The sequence below is a fragment of the Schistocerca cancellata genome, chromosome 8 (genome assembly GCF_023864275.1).
Source record: "Schistocerca cancellata isolate TAMUIC-IGC-003103 chromosome 8, iqSchCanc2.1, whole genome shotgun sequence".
Taxonomy (NCBI): Eukaryota; Metazoa; Arthropoda; class Insecta; order Orthoptera; family Acrididae; genus Schistocerca; species Schistocerca cancellata.
Window position 1 is genome coordinate 270,442,835 of NC_064633.1, and position 26,363 is coordinate 270,469,197.

The 26,363-nt window shown below is 42.4% G+C and overlaps 1 protein-coding gene across 1 annotated transcript in view; it reads left to right on the forward strand.

Annotated features, from left to right (window-relative positions):
• LOC126095189 (tryptophan 2,3-dioxygenase) overlaps positions 1-26,363 on the forward strand; it is a 458,240-nt gene that overhangs the window by 278,533 nt on the left and 153,344 nt on the right. The window contains exon 4 of the mRNA XM_049909922.1: positions 10,765-10,836. Within this exon, the coding sequence (XP_049765879.1) occupies positions 10,765-10,836 (72 nt within the window). The remainder of the gene's footprint in view (positions 1-10,764; positions 10,837-26,363) is intronic.

Here is a 26,363-nt window from a genome sequence, read left to right on the forward strand (position 1 = left end):
AACTGTTTATTTTTGTGTGCAGTTTTGGTGACGACGGCTCTTTTGCTGCGTGCTGCTGTTGGAAATTCGTTCCCGTTGGTTGCAGCCAATTGGGTGATAGTATACAGCAGCCAATGAGAATCGCTGAATCTAATAACTTGTTTGGGTGGAAGATTGATTACTTTTGCTTTCGACATGGATTGTGTGAGACTGATGGTCACTGGTCTGGCTATTACGGATTACAAAGTTTACCACTGGTTTTCATATGTATTCCTTGCATTGTTGTTGTTGTTGTTGTTGTTGTGGTCTTCAGTCCAGAGACTGATTTGATGCAACTCTCCATGCTACTCTATCCTGTGCAAGCTTCTTCATCTCTAAGTAACTACTGCACCCTACGCCTTTCTCAATATGTTTGGTGTATTAATCTCTTGGTCTCCCTCTACGACTTTTACCCTCCACGCTGCCCTCCAGTACTAAATTTCTGACCCCTTGATGCCTCAGAACATGTCCTACGAACCGATCCCTTTTTCTAGTCAAGTTGTGCCACAAATTCCTCTTCTCCCCAATTCTATTCAGTACCTCGTCATTAGTTACGTGATCTACCCATCTAATCTTCAGCATTCTTTTGTAGTACCACATTTCGAAAGCTTCTATTCTCCTCTTGTGTAAACTACTTGTCGTCCATGTTTCACATCCATACATCGCTACACTTCATACAAATACTTTTAGAACAGACTTCCCGGCGTTTTAATCTATACTAGATGTTAACAAATTTCTCTTCTTCAGAAACGCTTTTCTTGCCTTTGCCAGTCTACATTTTATGTCATCTCTGCTTCGGCCATCATCAGTTATTTTGCTCGCCAAATAGCAAAACTCATCTATTACTTTAAGTGTCTCATTTCCTAATCTAACTGCCATGCGTGGTAGCCTTGCGCGGTCTAAGGCGCCTTGTCACGATCCGTGCTGCTCCCCCCCCCCCCCCCCCCCCCCCTACACCCGGCGGAGTTTCGAGTCCTACCTCGGGCATGAGTAGAGTACGCGTGTTGCCCATAGCGCAAGTTAGTTTAAGTTAGATTAAGTAGTGTGTAGGCTTAGGAACCGATGACCTCAGCAGTATGTCCCACAAGACCTTAACACAAATTTCCTATTTTCCTAATCTAATTCCCTCAGTATCACCTGTTTTCCGTTCAACTGCTCTTTCAGGTCCTTTGCTGTCTCTGACAGAATTACATTGTCATCGGCAAACCTCAAAGTTTTTAATTGTTCTTCATGGATTTTAATTCATACTCCAGATTTTTCTGTTGTTTCCTTCACCGCTTGCTCAGTATACAGATTGAATAACATCGGGGATTTGCTCCAACCCTGTCTCACTCCCTTCCCAACCACTGGTTCCCTTTCATTCCACTCTACTCTCATAACTGCCATCTGGTTTCTGTACAAATTGTAAATAGCCTTTCGCTCCCTGTATTTGACCCCTACCACCTTCAAAATTTGAAAGAGAGTATTCCAGTCAACGCTGTCAAAAGCTTTCTGTAAGTCCACCAATGTTAGAAACGTAGGTTTGCCTTTCCTTAATCTATCCTCTAAGATAAGTCGTAGGGTTAGCATTGTCTCACGTGTTCCAACCTTTCTACGGAATACGAACTGATCTTCCCCAATGTCGACTTCTACCAGTTTTTTCATTCTTCTGTAAAGAATTCGTGTCAGTGTTTTGCAGCCGTGACTTATTAAACTGATAGTTCCATAATTTTCACACCTGTCAACGCCTGCTTTCTTTCGGATTGGAATTATTATATTCTTCTTGAAATTTGATGATATTTCGCCAATTACATACATCTCGCTCACCACATGGAAGAGTTTTGTCAGGGCTGGCTCTCCCAGGGCTATCAATAGTTCTAATGGAATATTGTCTGCTCCCGGGGCCTTATTTCGACTCAGGTCTTTCAGTGCTCTGTGAAATTTTTCACGCAGTATCATATCTCCCATTTCATCTTCACCTAAGTCCTCTTCCATTTCCATAATATTGCTCTCAAGTACATCGCCCTTGTATAGGTCCTCTATATACTCCTTCCACCTTTCTGCTTTCCCTTCTTTGCTTAGAACTGGGTTTCCATCTGAGCTCTTGATGTTCATACAAGTGGTTCTCTTATCTCCAAAGGTCTCTTTAATTTTCCTGTAGACAGTGTCTATCTTACCCCTCGTGAAAGAAGCCTCTACATCCTTACATTTGTTCTCTACCCATCCCCGCTTAGCCATTTTGCGTTTCCTGTCGATCTCATTTTTGACACGTTTGTATTCCTTTATGCCTACTTCATTTACTGCATTTTTATATTATCTCTTCTGTTAGCCAAGGATTTCTACTAATCCGCGTCTTTTTACCTACTTGATCCTCTGCTGCCTTCACTACTTCATCCCTCAAAGCTACCCATTCTTCTTCTACTGTATTTCTTTCCCCTGTTCCTGTCAATCGTTCCCTAATGCTCTCTCTGAAACTCTCTACAACTTCAGGTTCTTTCAGTTTATCCAGGTCCCGTCTCCTTAAATTCCCACCTTTTTGCAGTTTCTTCAGTTTTAATCTACAGTTCATAACCAATAGATTATGGTCAGAGTCCACATCTGCCCCTGGAAATATCTTACAATTTAAAAACTGGTTCGTAAATCTCTGTCTTACCATTATATAGGGTGGAGAAAAATTGTGTCACGAAATTTTAACTCTGGATAGCTGATGCCAGTAGGATCAAAATTACTAATGTTGTGTAGGTCGACAACGTACAATTTTTTAACTACAGAAACTTGGTGCCACGCACTCCGATTGGTCTCTGACGTGACCTATTCGACACGTGTGAGTATCACGTTGGGACAGTGACGGGGCAGGGGACGTTTGTTTGCGTGAAGCAACAACCATAGCGCTGCCCATCATCCAACGAACGGCAACAGGGCAATCCCACGGCCAATCAGAGCACGTGGCGCCAAGTTTCCGTAGTTTAAAAATGGTGCGTTGTCGACCTACACAACGTTAGTAATTTTGGTTCCTACTGACATCAGCTATCCAGGGTTAAAATTGTATGACATAATTTTTCTCCACCCGGTATAATGTATCTGAAACCTTTCAGTGTCTTCTGGTCTCTTCCACGTATACAACCATCTTTCATGATTCTTAAACCAAGTGTTAGTTATGATTAAATTATTCTCTGTGCAAAATTCTACCAGGTGGCTTCCTCTTTCATTCCTTACCCCCATTCCATATTCACCTACTACTTTTCGTTTTCTTCCTTTTGCTACTGTCGAATTCCAGTTCCCCATGACTATCAAATTTTCGTCCCCCCTCACTATCTTAATAATTTCTTTTATCTCATCATACATTTCTTCAAGCCCTTGGCCATTTGCGGAGCTAGATAGCATATAAACTTTTAGTACTGTGGTAGGCGTGGGCTTCGTGTCTATCTTCGCTACAATAATGCTTTCACTATGCTGTTCGTAGTAGCTGACCCCCACTCCTATTTTTTTTATTCGTTATTAAACCTACTCCTGCATTGCCCCTATTTTCTTTTGTATTTATAACCCTGCATTCACCTGACTAGAAGTCTTGTTCCTCCTGCCACCGAACTTCACTAATTCCCACTATATCTAACTTTAACCTATCCCTTTCCCTTTTCAATTTTTTTAACCCGCCTGCCCGATTAAGGGATCTGACATTCCACGCTCAGATTCGCAGAACGCCAATTTTCTTTCTCCTGATAACGACGTCCTCCTGAGTAGTCCCCGCCCGGAGATCCGAATGGGGGACTATTTTACCTCCAGAATATTTTACCCAAGAGGACGCCATTATCATTTAACCATACAGTAAAGCTACACGCCCTCGGGAAAAATTATGGCTGTAGTATCCCCTTGCTTTCAGCCGTTCACAGTACCAGCACACCAAGGCCGTTTTGGTTAATGTTACAAGGTCAGATCAGACAATCATCCAGACTGTTGCCTCTGCAACTACTGAAAAGGCTGCTGCCCCTCTTCAGGAACCACACGTTTGTCTGGCCTCTCAACAGACACCCCTCTGCCGTGGGTGCGCCTATGGTACGGCTACCTGTATCGCCGAGGCAGCCAAGCCTCCCCACCAACGGCAAGGTCCATGGTTCCCGGGGGAGGGTCTTCTACTTTATGTTAATATGACAGGCTTTCTTGGACTGTTCGAAACCGTTTCGAAAACTTTATGGGACATTTTCTAAATGTCCCGATTTAGTCCAGTCAGTGATGGATAATTAGGGGAGAAGAATTGTGTAATCGTAAATTCTTGCACAATGCTGGGAGGGAGTCTCATGAACAACATACTAAAAACTCTGAACGGTGAAGTGTGAGTCATGGGGACGGGGCGGGAGGGGAATTGTTTAAAGGTCACTTTTTTTATTTTACTCGAATAACCCCGAAATTGCGGCTTCTAGCGACAATATTTCCCAGTACAAAATTAAACTAAATTAAAGTTCCTAAAAAGGCCATATTAATTTTTTCTAGGACTAATAGTTTCCAAGATGCACAGGCTAGAAAATTTCAGATTATTAAAAATATTTTTTAATGTATAAAATTAATGCTCATCCTTAAATGAAGTGGGTTAAAACAAGTATTAAATATGTGAACCACGTCTAAATGCAGCAGTGCCATATTAAGGGATAAATTGTGTTCCGAGGTGTAACAGAAGGTAGGTTACTGGATTCTTTCATGTACTTCTGCACTTACTGCTTCATATGTCTGCAAACGGAAGACCGAGCAGGTGATTCCCTACTCTACATACACAACTATGTTGCAAGAAAAAACTACAGGGTTTTTCACCAAGTTGTGCCTACCCTCCAGAATGTGTCTTATGAATCATCGGCTAAGTGTCCGGGGGAAGGGGAGAGGACACTACATGGAATGCAGATATGAGTAACTAATAATACTAAGGCAAGTAGCCCATATGGACAGAATATATGTAAATCTCTGCACACTGTTATACATTGCTAGAAGTGAAATTGCTTATTAATCATCCTGTACGACGGCTATAGTGTTCTTCCTGGGAGGATGGCTTCCCTCACCACGAGAGCTGCTCGATTTTGAGTCTACGACAGAATATACCATCTCACCATTTTCTGTCCAGTTCTCTTGCATGAATTGACAAAATGACTTTACTACATGTATCTATGGTGGAGTTATTTTCAGTTTATTAAATGAGAAATATTTACGGATGTTAAGTGAGCTTTTACGTAAAATACGTTCCTGCAGACAATGGCTGAGAAGTGTTTACTTTGCATGATTTTGTCAGGAATTACGTAGTATTGTTGGGGAGGGATTTTACTGGTAAATGTGACACTTTGCTGATGTCTATAGTTGATAGGGTATTATAAAACCATGTAATTGGGTTGCAGACACTTGGTGCTGAATTGATGAGTGCCCAGAAAGTTATTGCACTTTCTCGCCTATAATTGTTTTACTGATAGGTTGCACAAGTCATTTCCATTCAGGAATTCCTAACGTTTGTAGAGAGGGCTGCACTGAGTTGATACACTTACCACACATCCACAGTATATCTTACAAGATGGGTGTGAATATATTCGATGGAATGGGACTGATCATGTTAAAATTTAGAAGAACCATCTGCTGTAACCCATTACCTGACCTATACTGAAATATCAGAAGTTCTATGGCACCTACGTGACCTATTTCTGTTATAGAGGGATGTAATTTAAGCCTCTGGGTCTTTTCAGATGTTGGAAGAACTGAGACTGGGGCATGAATTAGATATCCCTCATGCTGTGAGAAGTATTCCAGTCAGTGACAAATATCGCCATTTTCGAACACATGTCGATAGCATGTTACACTTGGGACAGGCTCGTCGGTGCGGTAGACATTTGACAGCTCCAGCTGTTAAGCTTTTTTACATAATAATTCACTTAACAACGCACAAATAAGTGCTCAGTCAACTGAAAATAACTCCACTAAATAAACACGAGCTCAGTAAAGTTATCTTGTCTAATCAGAAAAGAGAACTGGAGGGCAAATGCCGGGGAGGTGTAGTCTGTCTGTAAATTGAAAAGCGAGCAGCGCTCATCGTGGGAGAAGTTGCATTTCCAAGAGACCACTACAGTTGCTGTACAGGCTGATTCAGACTAAATATCTCTTCTAGCAGTGTAGGACAGTGTGCAGAGATTCACGTAAGTTCTGCCCACACTTTTTACCTGCGTTAGTGTTATTAGTAACTCATATCTGCATTCCATGTAGTGTTAACGCATTTTGTACAAAATAAACATCCCCGGACATGTGTGCGCATTGCGTCGCCAGTAACTCATAAGGCACGCTGTGGAGGACCCGTATAACTTTGTGAAGCACCCTGTTGTTGTTTCTTGTTACGTAGTGGGGTAGACTGAGTAAGGAATTACTTGCTCCACCTCCAGTTTGCAAGCCTGTGAGAGGGAAACGCATGAAAGTAACCCAGCGACTCTTCCCACACATGTGCCCCCCCCCCCCCTGCTCCACCCTATCATATCCCTGGAAATTTGTGGTATGGTAAGTATCTATGGGACCAAACTTCTGAGGTCATCGGTCCCTAGAATTACACACTACTTAATCTAACTTAAACTAACTTATGCTAAGGACAATACATACACTCATGCCCAAGGGAGGACTCGAACCTCCGCCGGGGAGAGCCGCGCGAACCAACCATGGCGAGACGCCCTAGACCACGTGGCTATATCCATGGAACACAATTTATCACTTAATACGACTCCACTGCACTTATGTGTGATACACACATTAATTGTCTTAACTCGCTTCATTTAAAGATGAATATTAATTTTATAGCGTTAGAACAATATTTTTTAATAACTTGCGATTTTTGCATCACCTGAAAGTGGGAACTGTTGATCCCAGAGAAAAAAGGATACGATTTTTTTCGTAGGGAACTTAAATTACTTTAAATTTGTACTGGGAAACAGTTTCGCTAGAAGCCGCGGTTTTCGAGTTATTTGAGAAAAAAATAAAAAAGTTACCTTTAAATCCATCCTTATCCCAACGCTCACACCCCACCAGTCAGGATTTTTAATATGTTGTTCTTGACACTCGGTCCTACCAATGTGCACAAATTTGTAACAACACGATTTTTCCCCTGATAAATATTTTTTTTATCTTCGTTGATATGTTGTAGTTACGCAAGAACATAAGTGTACAAATGGTTCAAATGGCTCTGAGCACTATGGAACTTAACTTCTGAGGTCATCAGTCCCCTAGGACTTAGAACTACTTAAACCTAACTAACCTAAGGACTTCACACACATCCATGCCCTAGGCAGGACTCGAACCTGCGACCGTAGCGGTCGCGCGACTCCAGACTGTAGCGCCTAGAACCGCTCGACCACTCTCGCCGGCTCCTAAGTGTACAGTTTAAATTCACAATATACACTCCACCTCATGATGCCGTTTATCGAAAACTGTTTTCTCATCAGTTTCACCACCTTGTCTAAACGTCCGACTCATCGTGTTCACTTCCCTACATCCCATTTATATTGACCATACAAACAGTTACCAACAGCAGCACACAGCGCAAATGCCGCCGACACCGTAAGTGTATTTCTACCTGAATTAGCTTCGAACGCACGTTCATTTTAGAATTATTGGAAGTATATGGATGTACGCAAGCCTTATTGTACGTAAGATCAAACGAGGAACATTCGCGCAAACTAAGCTGACAATCGGCGCGGTGGCTGATGGAAGAGATTTTCCATTTACAGTCGCTACCATCAGCCACCGCGCTGAGTGTCAGCTTAGTCTGCGCGAATAACACAGTAACCTTCAGAGGAAATGCGAGAAGCACGATCAGTTGTTGTCCAAGTATAGAGGAATTTATCCGGAAGAAGGTACACTTCAATTAGGAAAGAAGTTAAATTCATTGCGGACAAATTGTAGGAAGGCGCTGAATTGCAGGAAAAGTGTCTCGCAAGTTCAAAATGTTCAAATATGTATGAAATCTTATGGGACTTAACTGCTAAGGTCATCAGTCCCTAAGCTTACACACTACTTAACCTAAATTATCCTAAGGACAAATACACACACACCCATGCCCGAGGGAGGACTCGAACCTCCGCCTGGCTCAGCCGCACAGTCCATGACTGCAGCGCCTTAGACCGCTCGGCTAATCCCACGGTCTCACAAGTGACTGTCCTTTGAACACCTGCAAAATTACGTCAGCCAAGTGAGTGTCCTTTAAACATCTGCAAAATTACGTCAACCAGTCCTCATTTAGTAGCAGATTTTCATGCGTCAGTTTTCTTCTCTTCTCATACCTCTCCTGCACCCATCTAAGTTTCGTCTTTTCTACGCGAACGCAAAGGCAGCCCAAACTCCAAACAACAACTGGCCTCCATATCCGCCATGTTTGCAACCCTTCAATTTTGATGCGAAGTTTGCGCAATATCGGTGTACTGCCTGGAGCCAACCCTCAATATACTGAACAGTATTCTTGCCCACCATAATTGTTGGTCTAGGGGCCGCTACGCGACGCACAAAAGCGACTAAAGATAAAAACATTTGGATCAAACGAATGAAGGCGCGGCATTGCTGCCTGTTGTATTGTATTGTATTGTATGTTAACCGGGGACCTAGAACCGACGGAAAGTCTCCCTGTTACTTGCGCCCCTACCTCAGTTCAAGCATGTCAAACACGCGAAAATCATCCTTCATCTTCCAGCTGCGTCTTCAGTGTATTATGTCTCTGATTCCTGTTTTTTGACGCCATATTGCACATGGTATTGTGTCGTGGATTAGCACATAATGCACCATTTACATCGTAACTCCATATTACAACCAAAGATACTTGCTTAGGGCAAAGATATAACGAGTCCAGAGATTAACCACATATTATCTATTTACAACCCTCTACTATGGCCATGCTTGAACACGACTCGAAATGTTCGAACAGCTTATGTCAACTTTCGGGAAATCTCGGGTTCTGTTCGATCTTTTGATAATACTGTCACAACGACCTGTCTTAGCGTTTATACCGCACTATGGATTTTAACAATAAAAATAACTGTGAAACACGGACCGAAATATCTTCTACAACACAGATCACGCGTAACAACGGCAACTAATAAATAAATAAAGAAATGATTGCAATAACAGTCTGTGTAATTCTCGAGCTTTCGCTCGTCCCGCGATCTAGTGAGGTCTGATGGAACTATCTTCAAGACGGGTCATTCCATTGTATTTACTCCCACGATAAAAACTACCATCACTTTATTACGATACAGTTCGTTTATACGACATTTAATTCCTGATTAGTCGTCTTAATTATTTCATCTGAATGCTGTCGTCTTGTTTTCAAACTGATTAAAATTTCGTGAATGTTTCAATCTGTTATTCAAATATGTGAGCAGGGATTGAACTGCTCATTTGCAACCTACTTAGTAAATCATTAAAGCCTCTCATAATCAACTAATGTTATACTGGGTTCCGTCAAGCAATATTTTTTGGAGGAAAATATTTTCGTCTTTGTCTGTTGCCTTAACTTAAAAGGTACATATGTTTGTATATCCATGCACACTGTATAAGAACTCGTATTGTAAATTTGTTCAAATAGAATAGGAGTTTGTGAAGTGGTAGGATTTAATACTGTTTCATCCACTGTTTCACGAAATTGTGAAATTTATGCAGAGCCATAGATTACTGATGTGGCTAGTTCGTAGTTTCTTGCGTATACCTTGCACTTGAGCCGCCCAAGTCAAATGTCACGAGATTGTTGGAACAAGGTCAATACTGTATCGAACGCTAAAGTGTATCGGGAAATCTCGAGCTCGTTCGAACGCGAGTATTCAGCTTTATCCTCAACAGTTACGAATCTCTCCAAAATGACACAGTAATCTTGAAAAAAATCCCATTTCATTTGTATCTAGTTACCCTGAAATTTTACTATGTTAGTAAAATGAAAACGTATCGCTTAAAGAGCGTCGATGCGAAGACTCCTAGGCAGTTTTCCTGACTGTTGTGCACATGGTATAGTCCTATTAGAGACAGCATGAGGTTTTTCACTCGCATGCACGATGCTCTGTGTTTTGGGTTACACTTCAATACTTAACACTGTAAGAATTAAAACTGGCATCCCAGGCAGATTCATTCTGTACAGAGAAGGACCCCCTGGAATTGTAGTCCACGCACGGACGAGGTGGCTTACAAAGATCTTATTAGACCAATACTTGAAGATCGCTCATCAATATGTGATCCGTACCAGGAAGGAAATCAATAAACTCCAGAGAACAGCAGCGCTTGCGATTACAGTTTTATCATCGCCGACAGGTAGGTCGCCTAACCGGAGGCGAAGCCGCCACACGACATAGGAGAGGGAGAGAGAGTGTGTGTAGTCTCATTCCTTGACACAATTTCCCAAATGACAGGTATTTTGACGGCTAGATTGCTGCCCTGAAATCCTACTTATTGTGGTATTTTACTGTCACCTGCTGCGACAACAGTTTCTAGAGCTGAGAATTACTGCCACACAAACGTTCATCTCAGTGTTTATTTCAGCAACGAACATAAAACACTGTTGATTAAACACCAAATGTGGGTAGGTTACTACATTCCACAGAAATCAGCATTATGATTATCAAGAGAGTGTTTATATTAAAATTCATCTCTAAGTTATCCAGTTGTTAGTTCAGCAAATAATTTTATTATCTTGTGTCACATTTTGTATCACTGCGCGAATTCTTATGTCTGTTTCTTGTATAATCTTCTGCACAGTGCATTTATGACTTTTCTCTCCTTTTTCAGGACTTGGTGCTTGACGAAACGCAGTCTTTAGAAATTCTAAAGCGCATGAGTCGGATTGTCCTGATTCTGAAGGTATGAATACTCATTCTTCTGTATTATTCGAGAAAGTAATTTATTACTTACAATAATTATTCATGCTATTAGCCACATAGATTTTCCTATTCCACGTCCATGTATATTCATACTGAAGTCATTGTTGAAGCAATTACTTAGCATGCTCAATAATGTCACATATTTTATGTTCAAAAATCAACATGGAATCCGCAAACAGATGTTTGCGAAACTGTTCCTCCGTGAGACATACAGCGCTGTAGACAGATTGAGGCCATGTTCCTTGACTTCAGAAACGCATTTGACACTTTCTCCCGCACTGCCGTTTAATGGAAAGAAATATGAGCTTATCGATTATCGGAGCAGATTTGCGACTGGATTCAAGACAGGCAGACAGAACTCAACTCGTCGCTCTTAACGGAACAAAATCGACAGATGGGAAGGTAATTTCCGAAGTACCCCATGGAACTGTGACAGGGTCGTCACTGGTTACAATGTATATAAATGATCCAGTAGAAAGCGTCGAAGGCTTCTTAAGACTTATTACCGATGATACAGTTGTCTGTAAGGAAGTAGCAACACCAGAAGCCAGCATCGATTTACAAAACGACCTGCAGAAGATTGATGAATGGTGTAGGCTTTGGCAGTTGACCCTAAACGTAAATAAATGTAACATATTGCGCATACATAGGAAAAAAGAAATCAACTAAAGTACAACTTCACTGTTGATGACAGATAGCTTGTAACAGTGTGCAGCGTAAAATATCTTGGAGTAACCATTCAGAGCAACCAAAGTGGAGTGAGCACGTAAAACAAACAGCAGGGAAAGCAGATGCCATACTGAGATTCATAGGAACAATCTTAACGAAACGTAACTCATCCACGAAGGAAGAGGCTTACAAGCATTAAACGTTATCGTAGCGAGTTCCTTAGTGAATTTCTATTCCATTTGTTGCGAGTTGTCATCGCTGATGGTGGCTGCTGTAACCTGTTGTGACCACAACCGGAACGGTCGCGGGGTGGCCGAGAAAGCGCGGCGGGACCAAACGGAGAGCGGCCCGCGAACAAACAAACGAACGGAAAGGACCGACATGAAACTACGACGGACGATGGAGAGAGACCTTACGACGACAACACGCAAGAAGCAACGGAGTGACAAAGACAACCAAACGGATCCAAAACGTCCACTACTAATGAAAACAAAGAACGATAAACACACAATGTGTCAAGACTCACGCAACGATTAGACTCGCTGGCTGAGCTTTCTTTTTCCTTTATTGTTATTTTAACACCTTTACAGAAGGTGGGCTGGCAGCAGCATCCTACGCCGCTCTTCAGCCACAGGTTTGACAATGAAAAAATATAAAGAAGACACGGAAAAGACTGAACAAAGTGGCGGGCAAAAATCAGTAGACACAGAAAACAAAAAAACAAGAAGCCGTTCACACTCGACGAAAAACACACTAAAAACTGTCCGCACGGCGCACAAACACTGACGACTTCGACGGCACAGGTAAACGTAGGAGCGTGACGGCGAAGAACGCTAAACACAAACACGATGGCACACACACGAGAAACTGATGGCGATGATATCCGGCGCGCGATTGTCCACGTAACGTGTGCGAGTCTGGGGACTTGCCAAGAGGGGAAGAAGGGGGTGGGGGAGGGAGAGGGGAGAGCAAAGATGCCAATGGCAGAGGAGATGGTAGGAGGAATGGAGGTATGGGGGTAGGGGAAGCCCGGGGGAGGAGTGGGGAGAAGGGAGGAGGGAGGGAAGGGGGAGAGAAGGGAGAGAGGGTGCCCATAGGAAAAAACACAGGAAGAGGAAGGGAGGATCAAATTTGGTAGAAGGGGTAGATGGAGGGGAGGAGGGCATCATCAGGGAGGGATAGCTGGCGGAAGCCACCTTGGGAGAGGGTATGGAGAGTGGAGAGATGGAGAGCAGGTGGGATGTGGAAATACAGGCGCGGCAGCGGACGGGGGCGGGAGAGGATGGGAGAGACCAGCAGGTGAGGAGGATCGAGTTTACAGGAGGTGTAGAGGATCTGTATCCGTTCGAGGAATAGGAGGAACGGAATAAGGTCGTACAGGATGTTGGGGGTGGATGGCGACAAGGTCTGCTGGAGAAAGGAGGTGGCATGGATAATATCATCAGGGTGGTGGTAGGTGAAGGGGTGGACATCGACCTGGGTAGATAGGGTATCCCAGTAGGCATTCCAGTCAGCACGGGAATAATCATGGATGTACTTTGGGGGATGTTCATTATGGGGTCGGGGTGGGGGCGACGATCGTCTGAAATGGTGAGAATGACAGGGAGATGGTCACTATCAATGGGGTCCAGGACATCCACCATTATGTGGCCAAGGAGTTTACGGGAGGAGAGGATGACATCAGAAGTGGAGTTGGATTAGGAGCTGGTGTGCTGGGGAATGGGGACGAGGTCGCCTTGGAGGGAGGAGAGGAACCAATGCCACCACCATAACTGGGTGGTGGAACGACTATGGATGTTGAGGTCGGTGGCAGTCACATAGGAGGAGAAGGTATGGTCAATGTGGGAGAGAAAGTCAAAAGGAATAGGGGCGTTAGGGCAGACATACATGGTGGTGCAGGTGATGGTAAGGCCAGGGAAGAAGAGACTAAGGATCAGATGCTCAGTGGGGTCAGGAAGTAGAGGTTGGAGCCGAACTGGGATCTGGCGGTGGTGACCAATGGTAACTGCGCCACGCTCTATCGGAAAGGGATTATCGGAGCGGTGAAGGAGGTAGGGCGAGGTGTGTATGGTGTGGTGGGGCTGAAGAAAGGTTTCATTGAGGAGGAAGGCAACCACATGGTGTGTGGCGAGGGTGTGCATGAAGAGGTTCTTGTTGGTGGGAAGGGAACAGATGTTTTTGAACAGGATATGGTGCTGTCGCGCCATGACAGGGATTCAGATGAGGGTGTTGAGACGGGAGAAGGTAAAATGGGCCTGGTTGTGGGAGTAGGTGGCATACATTTTGAAGTGGAAGACGGAATGGGCGGCGAGGGATATCTCCTGGAGGGTGTGAGGGCACTGGAAAGGGTGGACATTTTGGAGGACGATGGTGAGGAACCTGATGATATCCTCAGCGGGGGGAGGGGGGGGGGGACGAAGGGAATTGCCAGGAGGCGTGGGGGCGTCCAGAGGGCGGACAGGGATGGTGTGTTCAGGAGTGGTGGGAGGGGGTCGAACTTTACATTTTTGGGAGTACGTGGGATGTGGGAGATTACAGGTATTAAAGGAGGGAGGGGACTGAAGGTTGGGGCACTGCCGGAGGAAATGCGCTTGCTTACAGTGAGGGCAGGTGGGGGTCTCGCGGCACTCAGATGTTGTATGTGCATTATAATGCAGACACCTCTGGCAGCGGAGGGACTGAGGAGGGGAACGGGAGGGGTCGACTTTGTATCGTCGGTTGAAGAGGAGGGCACCCTCCTTCAGGAGACGGTCTATGGAGGGGGCGTGTCCGGAAAAGACCCGCATAAGGCGGGTGGGGCCGGCGGAGCTGGCTGAGCGAGAGGCAGGCGCTTAAATACTCTATCGGGGCCTCCGCTATTGCCCGCTGGAACCATGTGTTCCACTGTGGCTCCCTCACACTAAATGCGGGCCAGGAGGCGCGCGCCGCCAGACCCAGCGAGAGACATAATTTGCAGGACATACACATTCTTCAAGAGGAAAGAACGCGTATTCGTGTACTGCAACTGTCGCTTGGAATCGTTAGCGCCGTGCAGTGTCTTACATTCAGGAAATATCGCGATAACTACGAACATTAACTAAATGATGGGCACAACATCATGAACCTGACATATAAGTAAAGCAAAAATGTATTTTTTTACCGAATACTTCCTGTAAAATCATTTGAGAAAAATCCGTGCCTCGACATGTGTGAACCGTCATCGTTCGTGAACCGGACTGTGCGCAAGTGGGAGGAAAGGAATGAAAACATTCCTGCCAGTTGGTTGTAGGTTTACTTGTCAAATGGTTCAAATGGCTCTGATCACTATGGGACTTAACAGCTGAGGTCATCAGTCCCTTAGAACTTAGAACTACTTAAACCTAACAACCTAAGGACATCACACACATCCATGCCTGAGGCAGGATTCGAACCTGCGACCGTAGCGGTCGCGCGGTTCCAGACCGAAGTGCCTAGAACCGCTCGGCCATACCGGCCGGCTGGTTTACTTGTAGGTTGGGTTATTATTCATTTATTTTTTTTAGAGTGAAAGCAGTCAGCGGAAACAGTCGAATCAAAAGATTCGACACCGTTGTACCTCTGAAATATTCATTCTTTCTTTTCCAGTGAAAACAGTCAGTACTTTTTGTGTCAGTTGAACCATGTATTCATTCTTCTCACTGAAACTGCTCTTTAGTGTTTTAGCTGACCGAGCTAACCATTCATTCTACAGAGTGAAACCAGCTTGCAATATTTAATTTACCTGAACTAAAGCAGTGGTCGTTACACTGGCAGAGGCTGGTCCTAAGTGAAGTATCTCAGGGGTATACCAAAGTTAACAAAAGCAGTATACATGAACATTTAATTTTGAACTGAATGGAGTAATTTTTCTTTTCATCATTGAAAACTCATTCAAATGCTGTTTTGGATTAAATTGTTCAAATGGTTCAAATGGCTCTGAATACTATGGGACCTAACATCTGAGGTCATCAGTCCCCTAGAAGTTAGAACTACTTAAACCTAACAAACCTAAGGACATCACACACATCCACGCCCCAGGCCGGATTCGAACCTGGACCGTAGCAGTCGCGCGGTTCCGGACTGAAGCGCCTTGAACCCCTGAGCCACCACTGCCGGCATTAAATTGTTCCAGATGCCATTAACGCATAACTAATCAACCTGGGGTTGGCCTACCATCACTTCAGCTGCCGACCCCAGACAAAAACTTTGAAGACCCCGGACGTGTGGGTCAATCGGATTATTTTCCCGGACACAAACTGTCTGTAGACAATAAGTTGTCCCATGGGCACGATGTTCCGCGGGGGGCGGGGAAAAGATGGGAGGAATGTTTCCTCGCTTGCGTTTCAGTGCAGTGGGTGCGCACCTTCTACCGATCAGCAGTTATAAATTACACATGAGAGTAAAAAGGAACTGTGAAAGCGCATTATAGAGACGTTCATATTCAGACGTAGTACTAACCTGCAGCAAGGAAAATGAGCGTAAATGAAATCAGTATTTGCAGGTCAATGAGTAGAAGGTGGTGGTAAGGTACGTGGGACCAAACTGCTGCGGTCATCGGTCCCTAGTCTTACACACTACTTAATCTAACTTAAACTAACTTACGCTAAGGACAACACACACACCCATGCCCGAGGGAGGACTCGAACCTCCAACGGGAGGAGCCGCGCGAACCGTGACAAGGCGCCCAAGACCGCACGGCTACCCCGCTCGGATAATGAGTAGAAGGCAAATGACATTTAAGACATTCAGTTATCTGGCGGGCGGGGCGATGTCGGAGTCTATGCTATCGCCCGTTGTCGGCGGCTTCTCATTGTCTCAATGAAGAAGTATGGAAAATACAGGGTGTTCGAAAATTGTCTTTGCGACTTTGATCACATGTATTTCAGAAATTGGGATGGTAGAAAAGAGCGGCTTCATATACACCTAAGGTTCTAGTAGCCGCTTAACACAGTTCAATGTGTTAAGCTGGTCATATTCTCTAGAACTATTATTCGGAACACATTAAAAATTTTGATATTACAAAAAAAGTCTGAATTTAACGTTAAAAATGCAAACTATCACTATAATTTTTTTCAAAAAGTACAATAATTTAAATTCTGTTAACACCTTCAAACATGAAGGATTGCGAGCAGGCATACAGTACTTATCAGTGCTGTAAATTTTCTTTTCCATGTCTGTATTCTTCAACAGCTTTATGAAAACATTCAACTCAAGTTTCATAATAGTTCACTCTAGTCACTAACATTGCTTTCGTAGTTTCTACAACAAACTGCGTTTTGTCACTGCTCCATACATTAGTCATTTGGGAAAATGCCCTTTCAGTTACAGCAATCCAATACATGTGAAATGAACATACAATTCGGAATAAATCGTTTCGTAATTATTAAATCCGGAACAAATAGGTGTCCCGAATACTTTTGAAACAATTCGAGGCTGAGCTAGAAAAATTGTGACTATCACGAAAAAGGGGGGACGGTGGGGCGGATGGTCATCTTAAATACGAGCACCGTTTATATCACACAAGTTATCTAAGCGATATTTTAGTTCCATTTCCGGCCTAGGACGTCCTCATAAAAGTGCGCTATTGCTGCTCAAATGCGTGCTCACAGCTCGTGCAAGTACCGCCAGAAGAAAAAAAATGCAGTGGGGTTCGGCAGGACATGGGTGCCGGACCTGGTCTGTACAAACCATTCCACACACCGTGCCAGCTCCTAGAGGGTGGCCAGTCAATAACTAACATCGGAAACATAAAAAAAAAACAGCTTTAGGAGTGTGTGAACATTATGCTGCAAACCGGACCTTTCTACCTATTCCCATTTCTAAAACATACGTGATCAAAGTTGTAAAGATAATTTTGGAACATAGTGCATACGTATAGGAGAGCGGCTAAGCGTACATTTTTAAGAGACTAAAACGAAGAAACTATCTATAGTTAAGTCCTCCTCTAATGAATTTTAGCTAATGTTTATTAAAATCTATTTCCAATCAATCTAACTTCCACAGGCACGAAAGAAGGTCCAGGTTTACCCCTGAAAATCCCTCCATCACGCCTCTGTACGCACTCAAAATTAGGACCAAACCGGGGAAATCCGGGCGTACTGCAGCCGTAGCTAAGTTTGCAAAGGTGAGCGCACTGATTTCCTTAAGGGTATAAGAACAAGAAAGGAACCTTGCCTCGTTTTAATGACACTTTGCATTCCGTTTTATAGGCAGTGTGTGATGATGTCCACAAACACAAAATCATTTTAATATTCAGCCATTTATTTATGTGGACGGTAAATCTTTTCTACAGAAAAATACGTCACCAGCTACCATGTTTTCAGTTTTACAGGTAGTGTCATAACTACTAAAAATTCACAAGCACAAATTGTCAGGACTATCTGTAAGGCTTTGAGAATATTATGGTGCTAGAAGAGACTATTTAATACTTATTAGTCTGTTTTAAAAACGCGTTATATTAAAACGTTTTTCTATTTAAATAGCTATTTTCTGCTTTTTAGTCTTGTGTGTGTGAAATTTTTCAGTTGATTTCAAACATTTTGGTGCGATTACAGCAGGACATGTGGTAAACTTCAGGTTTATTTCAGTTTCTCTTCAAATGGGTCAACCAGTATATTGCTTTCTCACAGGCATATCTTGCGAGAAGACCGCGATTGGAAAAATTAGAGAGAATCAAGAAGCTTAGTAGCAATTGTTCTTAAGTGCGGAATATTCGCGACTGGAACAAGAAAACAGGGAAATAGAAGTGGTACATCAGGTACCTACTGTCCATCACGTACAAGGGAAGAAAGCGAGTTAATATTGCATTGCCATCCAGTTGTGAGCGAAGTTGAAAGTTTCAAGACTATTGCTTATCGGGAAGTTAGTTTAAAATTAGTTGCAAAATTTGTACCGAACAGGCAGACAGACCGAAAAACAAAGTACCCTCCGCCACACACCAGACTGTAAAGCGATTTAATATTACAGTATCATCCAGTTCTGAGCTGTGCTGAAAGTTTGAAGTCTCTAGCTCATCGGGAAATTAGTTTAAAATCAACTGCAAAATTTGTAACGAAAAAAAAACACACAAGAAACCGACCTAATGAAAACGTGTTAAAAAGGGATTGTTCATTTATATATACACAAATTTACAGTGCAGCACCAATTATTAAACTTTTAAAACCAACCAAAATTTGATATTTAATGCCACAAGTACGAAAATTCGTATTTCTGTAAGTAAATATGTGCATTTTGAATGTACCTTATTTTTTTAAAAAATGGTTCAAATGGCTCTGAGCACTATGGGACTTAACTTCTGAGGTCATCAATCCCCTAGAACTTAGCACTACTTAAACCTAACTAACCTAAGGACATCACACACATCCATGCCCGAGGCAGGATTCGAACCTGCGACCGTAACGGTCGCGCGGTTCCAGACTGTAGCGCCTAGAACCGCTCGGCCACCCCGGCCAGCTCATTATTTTTAGAAATATACTTTTTATTCACAACTCTTTGAAGTAAAATACATAATTTGTCTCTAAAAAAGTGATCAACCGTAGTCATGGTTCACGTATAATCGAAAACGCTGGAAAAGTATGTAAATAAAATCACTCTAACCCAGTCAGTGAGAAAACCATCATATAACACCCGAAAACGACGGAGACTTGTTTCTGTCGGTTGTCTCACACTGAATGAAACCAGAAGATATTCATGTAGCTGACATGACCGCGTAGACTAGTTTCATTTGGTTGTTTCATTCTACTGAAGAAACCACCTGAACGACGAAACAATCGACTTACCAATCGAATTTTTTAAAAAAGTCGATTGTTCCATCATTAGTTGCAGGTTGCCTATCTAACGGCCTGTAGACACAACAAAATATTTTCATTATTTCATATATTTTCTAAGCGAATTTAAAAATTTAAAATGCTGTCATAATCCACTCACTAAGAGAGACAATCTTGCGTTGAAGTGGTAACAAAGTAAGTCAAGTATTGCCTGAAAATGAGTGCACTTAGCGACCACCAACAAACTTTACACATTATTTCAAAGCTTTGCGGTTTTTTCTCTCTTTGATACCCACGCAAAATGATGAAAGTAAAAAGGTTTAAAGCTTACTGCCACATTTACGATGTTCATCTAGGAAAACTTCAGCATCAGACCTTATGTTTTAACTTATAACGTCTTTCCTATTAACTGTATTCGCAAGACATTTGCAGGAAGAATCCACATATACCACTGAACGTACCTACACAGTTCAGGAGATATGAGTCTTAAGCATTTACACACGTGAAAAACTAGCTTTTGCTAAAATAGAGCTCAAATTACCGCAGGCTATACTCATTCAATGTTTGGTTATGAGAGGACTTAGCGATTTGCAACAAATCGTTTCTGAACTTTGTCTTCCTTACCTGCGTAACGTCAAACAGTCAAGGGATTAACTCAGACTTTTAAGCTGTTTTATACATGGGAGTTTGATTGTTTAAAGGATTGGTGGTGGCCGGGAGGGGGGGGGGGCGGGGGTGGCGGCGGCGTTACTGATTTCCTACTAAGTACTAATTAAAGTAAACTTTGGTACGTAATCCCACTATTCCACATTGATATTGGTAAATACTGTTTTCTTACGTAGTATGATCTATATCGTTCATCGACTGGCCCGCCTCATGTGTACCAAACCGCATCCAAAACGTCGCATAATATCTCAAACATAAACTGTTCAGTGGGTTATTCCGACGAATTTCAGCCACTGGTTCATTCACAGAAAGGACAATGGTTCGCAAAGACCACATGCCGTATATGGAGTATAGCGTGTTGCAAATGTTTTCCGATAAATCTCATGTTACAAGACTACCATGCCAGATAACATACTGTTAAAGGCTTCTAAAAAAATGTGCTGCTAATCGATATATTAGGTTCGCTTTAGTATAAGTGTGTGGACAGGAATAATGGGTGACAGACTCATGGGACACCACACGTAGCCGGATTATTTAATAACCAATGGAACACTCAACGGTCATTCAGTTCATATACATTAATCCTTTGAATTTATCAGTATGAAGACATATAAAGCCATTGCTGAACGCAGCACCCATCATCAACGTGCATACGCTACAAAAGCTCGTGTCCCGTGCATATATTCACAGACGAAGACAGAAAGGTGTGTTCGTACGAATTACTGAGAAGGACGGATGAACGGGTGTTAACTGCGTGAAGAATCCCCTCTGCGCCAACACGCAGATGGTTACCACAGGATACAATGACATTCATTTCAACAAATTTTTGTTTCTGGGAATACGTTTATCGTACGTTTCTTTTAGTGGTGGCCAGTACTGTCTCCTTCAACAATATTTAATACTTTGCCTTATTACCCTGTGTCTGGAATAGTTGCTGGGAATGTAAAGGAATCACTAGTCTGAGTCCATGTTCAAATAAACTTATATTTGAAACGAACAGCGGTCTGATTAGTATGATGACGAATTCATGAGTCTCGTATTTGCTTATTATCGAAGCTAAAAGATTACATTTCATTGTCACGGAGCCACATCTTATCCCCTCGTAGTCATCTCTTTGTAAACTTTAGAACTGTTTGCTCCGTACATGGATATGTTTGGCATATATGGACAGCAACTTATCAGTGTGTTGTGGTATCCATGTGACGGCGATCTGCAGCTTTTGGGAACGAAGTTGATAGTAATTTGGTATTTTGCGGAATAAGCTGATAATAATTTAGTATTTTGTGAAATAAGCTGGTAGTAATTTAGTATTTTGCGAAATAAGCCTATTGTAAAAAACTAGGTTGTTTTGGAAATCAGCCTTATGCAAACACAATTAGTTTATTTTATATTTCCCAGTCATGTTTCTACACCAATGGGTTAAATTTTTATTTTCTGTAAAGTACAATATCACATTTGTAATAATTTAACTACTGTAGGCCTAAGAAATACAATATTTGCAATTTGCTTCGTTTTGTTTGGATACTCACCTTAAAATTACATGGCTAATTGAACTGTATTATTGTACATCGATTTTAGCGCTCGTCTTCGTCTGCAAACTAGCCATGAAGAAAATTATTGCGTATTTGTGGAGAGCTGTTTCGAGATTAGAGGTTATGTACGTTTTTGTACTTACATTTTCCGTCCTGTTTCGTGTCCCTGATTGGTGTTTCAATCAGCTACTATTTAGTGCATTGCTTTCACTCAGTTCTTCCGCTCACTACTTCACCTCGCATGCACTTTCACAAATAGTACTGATAATAATTTAGTATAATCCATTTTAAAGATGTGAGGTAAAGGGTGTAATGTTTTAACAGTAGCAGTTCGTAGCAAGCAACCGTATCCCTATGCCACATACAGCTAAACAACGCGTTTCGAGAAACAATGCTCTCATCATCAATTTGTAAAACTTAGCCCACGACGCGAAAGCGCTAAAATACCTACCCCAACACCAACGCCTCGATTGTGTTGATAGACTCATGAGCTAGGTTTCAGAACCTGATGATGACAGCGTTGTCTCCTGAAACGTGTAGTTTGTGCAGGACGAAATTACAGTTGAATGCTGCCAGTTATTACTGCTGAGATGGTAGCCTGGTGTTCGTAATGTTTTAGAGGATGACTCACATGCTTTAACAGTGATTTTGTTTGAGAAGAAGTCGAAGTTAAATGGTCTTTCGTATTAGAAGATGGTATGTGATAACAAGGAAAGTCATTTTTAATTACATCTTGTCATTTGAGCGTCTAGAGAGAGAGTGAAAATGTGTCACTAGGTCATACGCGGAAGTAGCTTCAAACAAACAGCCAATGGGACAGTGCGATTCATATCTGGGTGAGTAGGTCAGGAACTATGGAAGGGGAGCGGCAGCTCACGTCTTGCATCAGCTGATCGCAACTACGGTGCTAAGAGGAAATATCGATATGTGTGACCATTCAGTGACGAAGAAGGAAAAGAAAGGAAATGGAGCTCCTAGTTGAAACCGAAATCAGTCGCTCGTGGAATCCTGATGGTAGTCCAAACCCGCCATTAGCGATGATAAGCTAAATGCGATGTAATCGACTCGAAAAGCGGCGATGAAAACAGATGCGGCGCAACTGTTCTCCTTGGAGGTAACCACTTGCCGAAATTCTGCAGGACCTGCCTTGCACAGTAAGTAAGGGTGGCCGAGTATTTTCTCCCTGGTGAATGTCGACGAATACGTGGCTGGACGTAAATACGCGGGTACTCACAACACTGTGACTTGCCCACTGATCATCTGCAAATCAGCAATTGTACTTAACTGCGTTTCTGCTGTAATGCAAGTACTGCAAGTGAAAATAGCGTAGCACATTATATCTCGAAGTGACGTTCGTTAGCGGTGTAATCGTCTCTATGAACGAATGCAATATTACATAGCAACTGGAGGAGGCTAGCACGATACGTAAAATAGATTAGATTAGATATACTGTTCGTTCTGTTAACCCTTACTGAGTAAATCCTTGAGGACATGGAACATGATAGATAGACGAAACTAAGAAATACATATTAAAAGAAGAACTGATACGCTAATGTTTCCTCCACAAAAGCTAAATTAAATGGTACCGAAGCATTTGGAAATGTTATTACCTTCAAAATTATTCATTAATATCTTAATTGAAAAAAGTGTAAGTCATAGGCTATTGCAAATAAAGCATTGTCAAAGCAATAGGTTTCGAGGCTTATATACGCAACATTTTATATAGGCCCTGCAGACCATGCCTTGTTTCCACAAACTGCCTCCACTTGTTTATGTACTGTGCTCGGTTCAGTTCTCAGAGCTCGCAGGTCCTTCACCAAGTCGTCCATCAAGCGCTGCCTCGGTCGTCCTATCGGGCGTCTGGTGTTTGGTTCCCCTCAAGTGCTTTCTTCACCTGCCTCTCTTCTAGCATGTCGAATTCACGGCCCGCCCACTGGATTTTTTTGCTCTTCAGCTTCTGTAGTATTATTGGTTGTTGCATCAAGAGATAGATTTCATCATTCTTCTTTCTTCTCGATTCTTCTTTAAGATCGGTCCCCATACCTTCCTCATTACTCTTCTTTCAATTAGTAATAGTTTTTCCATTTCTCGTTTAGTCACGCTCCAGATTTATGAACCGTACTTGACTGCTAGGCATATCACATGTCGTATCATATATTATATTCTCCTCTCATTATTCGCTAATATTGATTTTGAGCTGAGAGTCTCCCTGAGGGAATACATGCGCTTCATTCCTACTGCTGTTTTTCCATTTATGCCCATTCCATTGATGTCCATTTCTATGGTATTGCTGCTGGTGTACCAAGGTCCCAAGCAGTTGAAGTGGTGAACTTTCTTGAACCTCATGCTATCTACCTCATGAGATTCTTGCTCCTCTTGCCTTCTTCCTAACTGCGTGAACTCTGTTTGTCTTGATTCATCACTAACCCAACATTGTGTGTGTAGTTGTCCATTTTCTAGAGTAGTTCTTTCAGCTCATGGTTTGATTCGCTTAGCAGCTGCCTTTGACCCATCCGTAGAAGTTTGCACCATTCTCAATAGCTTCTCTGGGATTATGAAGTTAAGCAGAGCATTGTGTAGGCTATATTGGTGGATGCTTCATATGTAAAAACCGACGAACAGACTATAGATTTCATATTCCCAGCGTTTTTCAAACAGTTGTCTTAGGATTAAAATGTGATCTACTGTCTATGGATCTGATCGAAAGCAAGCTTAGTATTCCTGTGAATTTTCTGTGAATTGTTGTAATTTTCTGAAGATAATGAAAAACATTACCTTGCAGGTTCCATTCTTCTGACAACGTCTCAATCTTCCGTATCATCTGAATGAGTTTATATATGTCTAAATGCAAGCTCTCACTTTCCTCTGTGATTAATTCTCCTGTTATTCTGTCCTCCTGTTGGGCCTTGCTGTTTCTGATTCTTTTGATTCCAATCTTCACATCTTCTTCAATAATTTACAATTTTTCTTCATCTTTCCTTTCCTTCGTTGTGTCTGCAGGTAGCAGGTAGCAGCCTGGACAATTCAAGTGATTTGAGAAGTAGTCTCTCTATATTTCTACAGTTCTTCCCTTGTCGTTTATCAAGCCGCCGTTCTTATCCCTAATGAAAATGGTTAGGCTCTGAAATCCACGATTCCGATTTTTTATGCTTTTGAAAAAGTGTCTTGAATACAATATCGCCGAACTGAACCGGTTCCGAAGTCAGGTATTTTGTACAAGGCATATTATGTGACATACTTAATAACAAACACATCAACTGAGCTGTTGGTTTTAAAGTTTCATTAGCTACGACAAATTTAAGGAAAAAACTACACACAACCAATAGCTGGTAAACGGAAAAACTAAAATTATTCAAGGCACAAAGGAATTAAAGATATAGCTGTCAGTGGACATTTTTTTATGTCAGCAGAGCTAGTTGAAAATTTCTGCTGGACTGGGTTTCGAACCCGGCACAAATTTTCAACTTGCTCCATTGATATAAATCAGTGCCCACTGGTAGCTATTGTCTCTTTTTTGGACTAGTAGTAAATAAATTGAACGCCGCTACAACCGCGGCCGAGACGTTGGTTTTCTCCAGAAGTAGTTTTATACAATATGACGCGGTACCATCCCCAGAAAACTTTTTATGTCGACTGACTGGGCGCGGAAGCCTACGCAGTTATAAATGGTTTTAATTGGCTGACCTATTGTCGGTTATTAATCTCGCCGCGAACCGAATTAAAGAACGCTGCACGTGTAGCCAACCTCATCAAACTGAAGAACCATACACGATGATTTTTTTCGGTATGCGCATGTTAAGATTCTTTGCTGTTTTTCTCTGTAGCAGAGTAGGTATATGTTACTCTCTAATATTTTTCCCGCATTAAATTAAAATATGTTTTACAGAACGTTAGTGAACTGTGGGGAAGCAAGGGAATGGAGTATGCCAGAAGATAATATCATTTTTCATGGGTGATAAGATCCGCCATAGTTGTAAAAGTATTTGTTTCCTAAAATAGAAGCACAAACTGCTTTCGGGAACTGTGTCTCATCTTCAGGTGCCAATGAAAAGAGTACATAACAGTCGAATAACAGAGGGTAAATTAGGCTAAAATAGTGCATCCCCGGCCTAGGCCTGCCGGAAAGCATCTCACAGATCCGCATAAAGTTAGATAAGCCTCTTTCAAACGCAGTGCTACATACGCACCTATAAGGCCCATGCCAAGCACACAGCAAAGCTAAAATGCCGACTGGAGAAGCCATGTAGCCGTAACGTAAGCGAGTGCCAACTACAGTACGTTGGAGTTCATTGTATTTCAGCATAATAAAAGAATTTTAGAAAAAAGAATCCACAAAATGATCATGGTATGATCGGTACAGACCAACAAATAACCTCTGTTATGCAACTTTTATGGACCCACATTTTATATACATCTGAGGATGGGACACGGGTCCCGAAATCGGGTTGTGTTTTCCTTTTAGAAAATCAAAAAAATAACAGCTGCAGCGGATCTTATCATTGATGATGAATGTCAACAGTTGCGGATGTCCCGTCAAGAGACACCTTCATTTGTTGCTGGAGGTTGCGTCTCTTGTTGTCCGTGAGAGTATATGGTTTCAACAAACCGGTGCTCCATCCCACTTTGATATTAATCTCTGTGACCACCTGAACAACAGATAGCCTTATCGCTGGATTGGTAGAGAAGGCCCTGCCTGCCCAATAGTCAGTTTGAGGACATGAATATTTGTGTACTTATGACGCGGAAGTTCCGAAATGCCCTGGATGCTGTCGCAGGGAGACGACTGGTGGAACTGGACTAATACCCAAGTCCATCACGCAATGATAGCGCTCTGTGACTCCTAAGGAGCGTCTACGAAGCGGAAGTGCTACACGGAG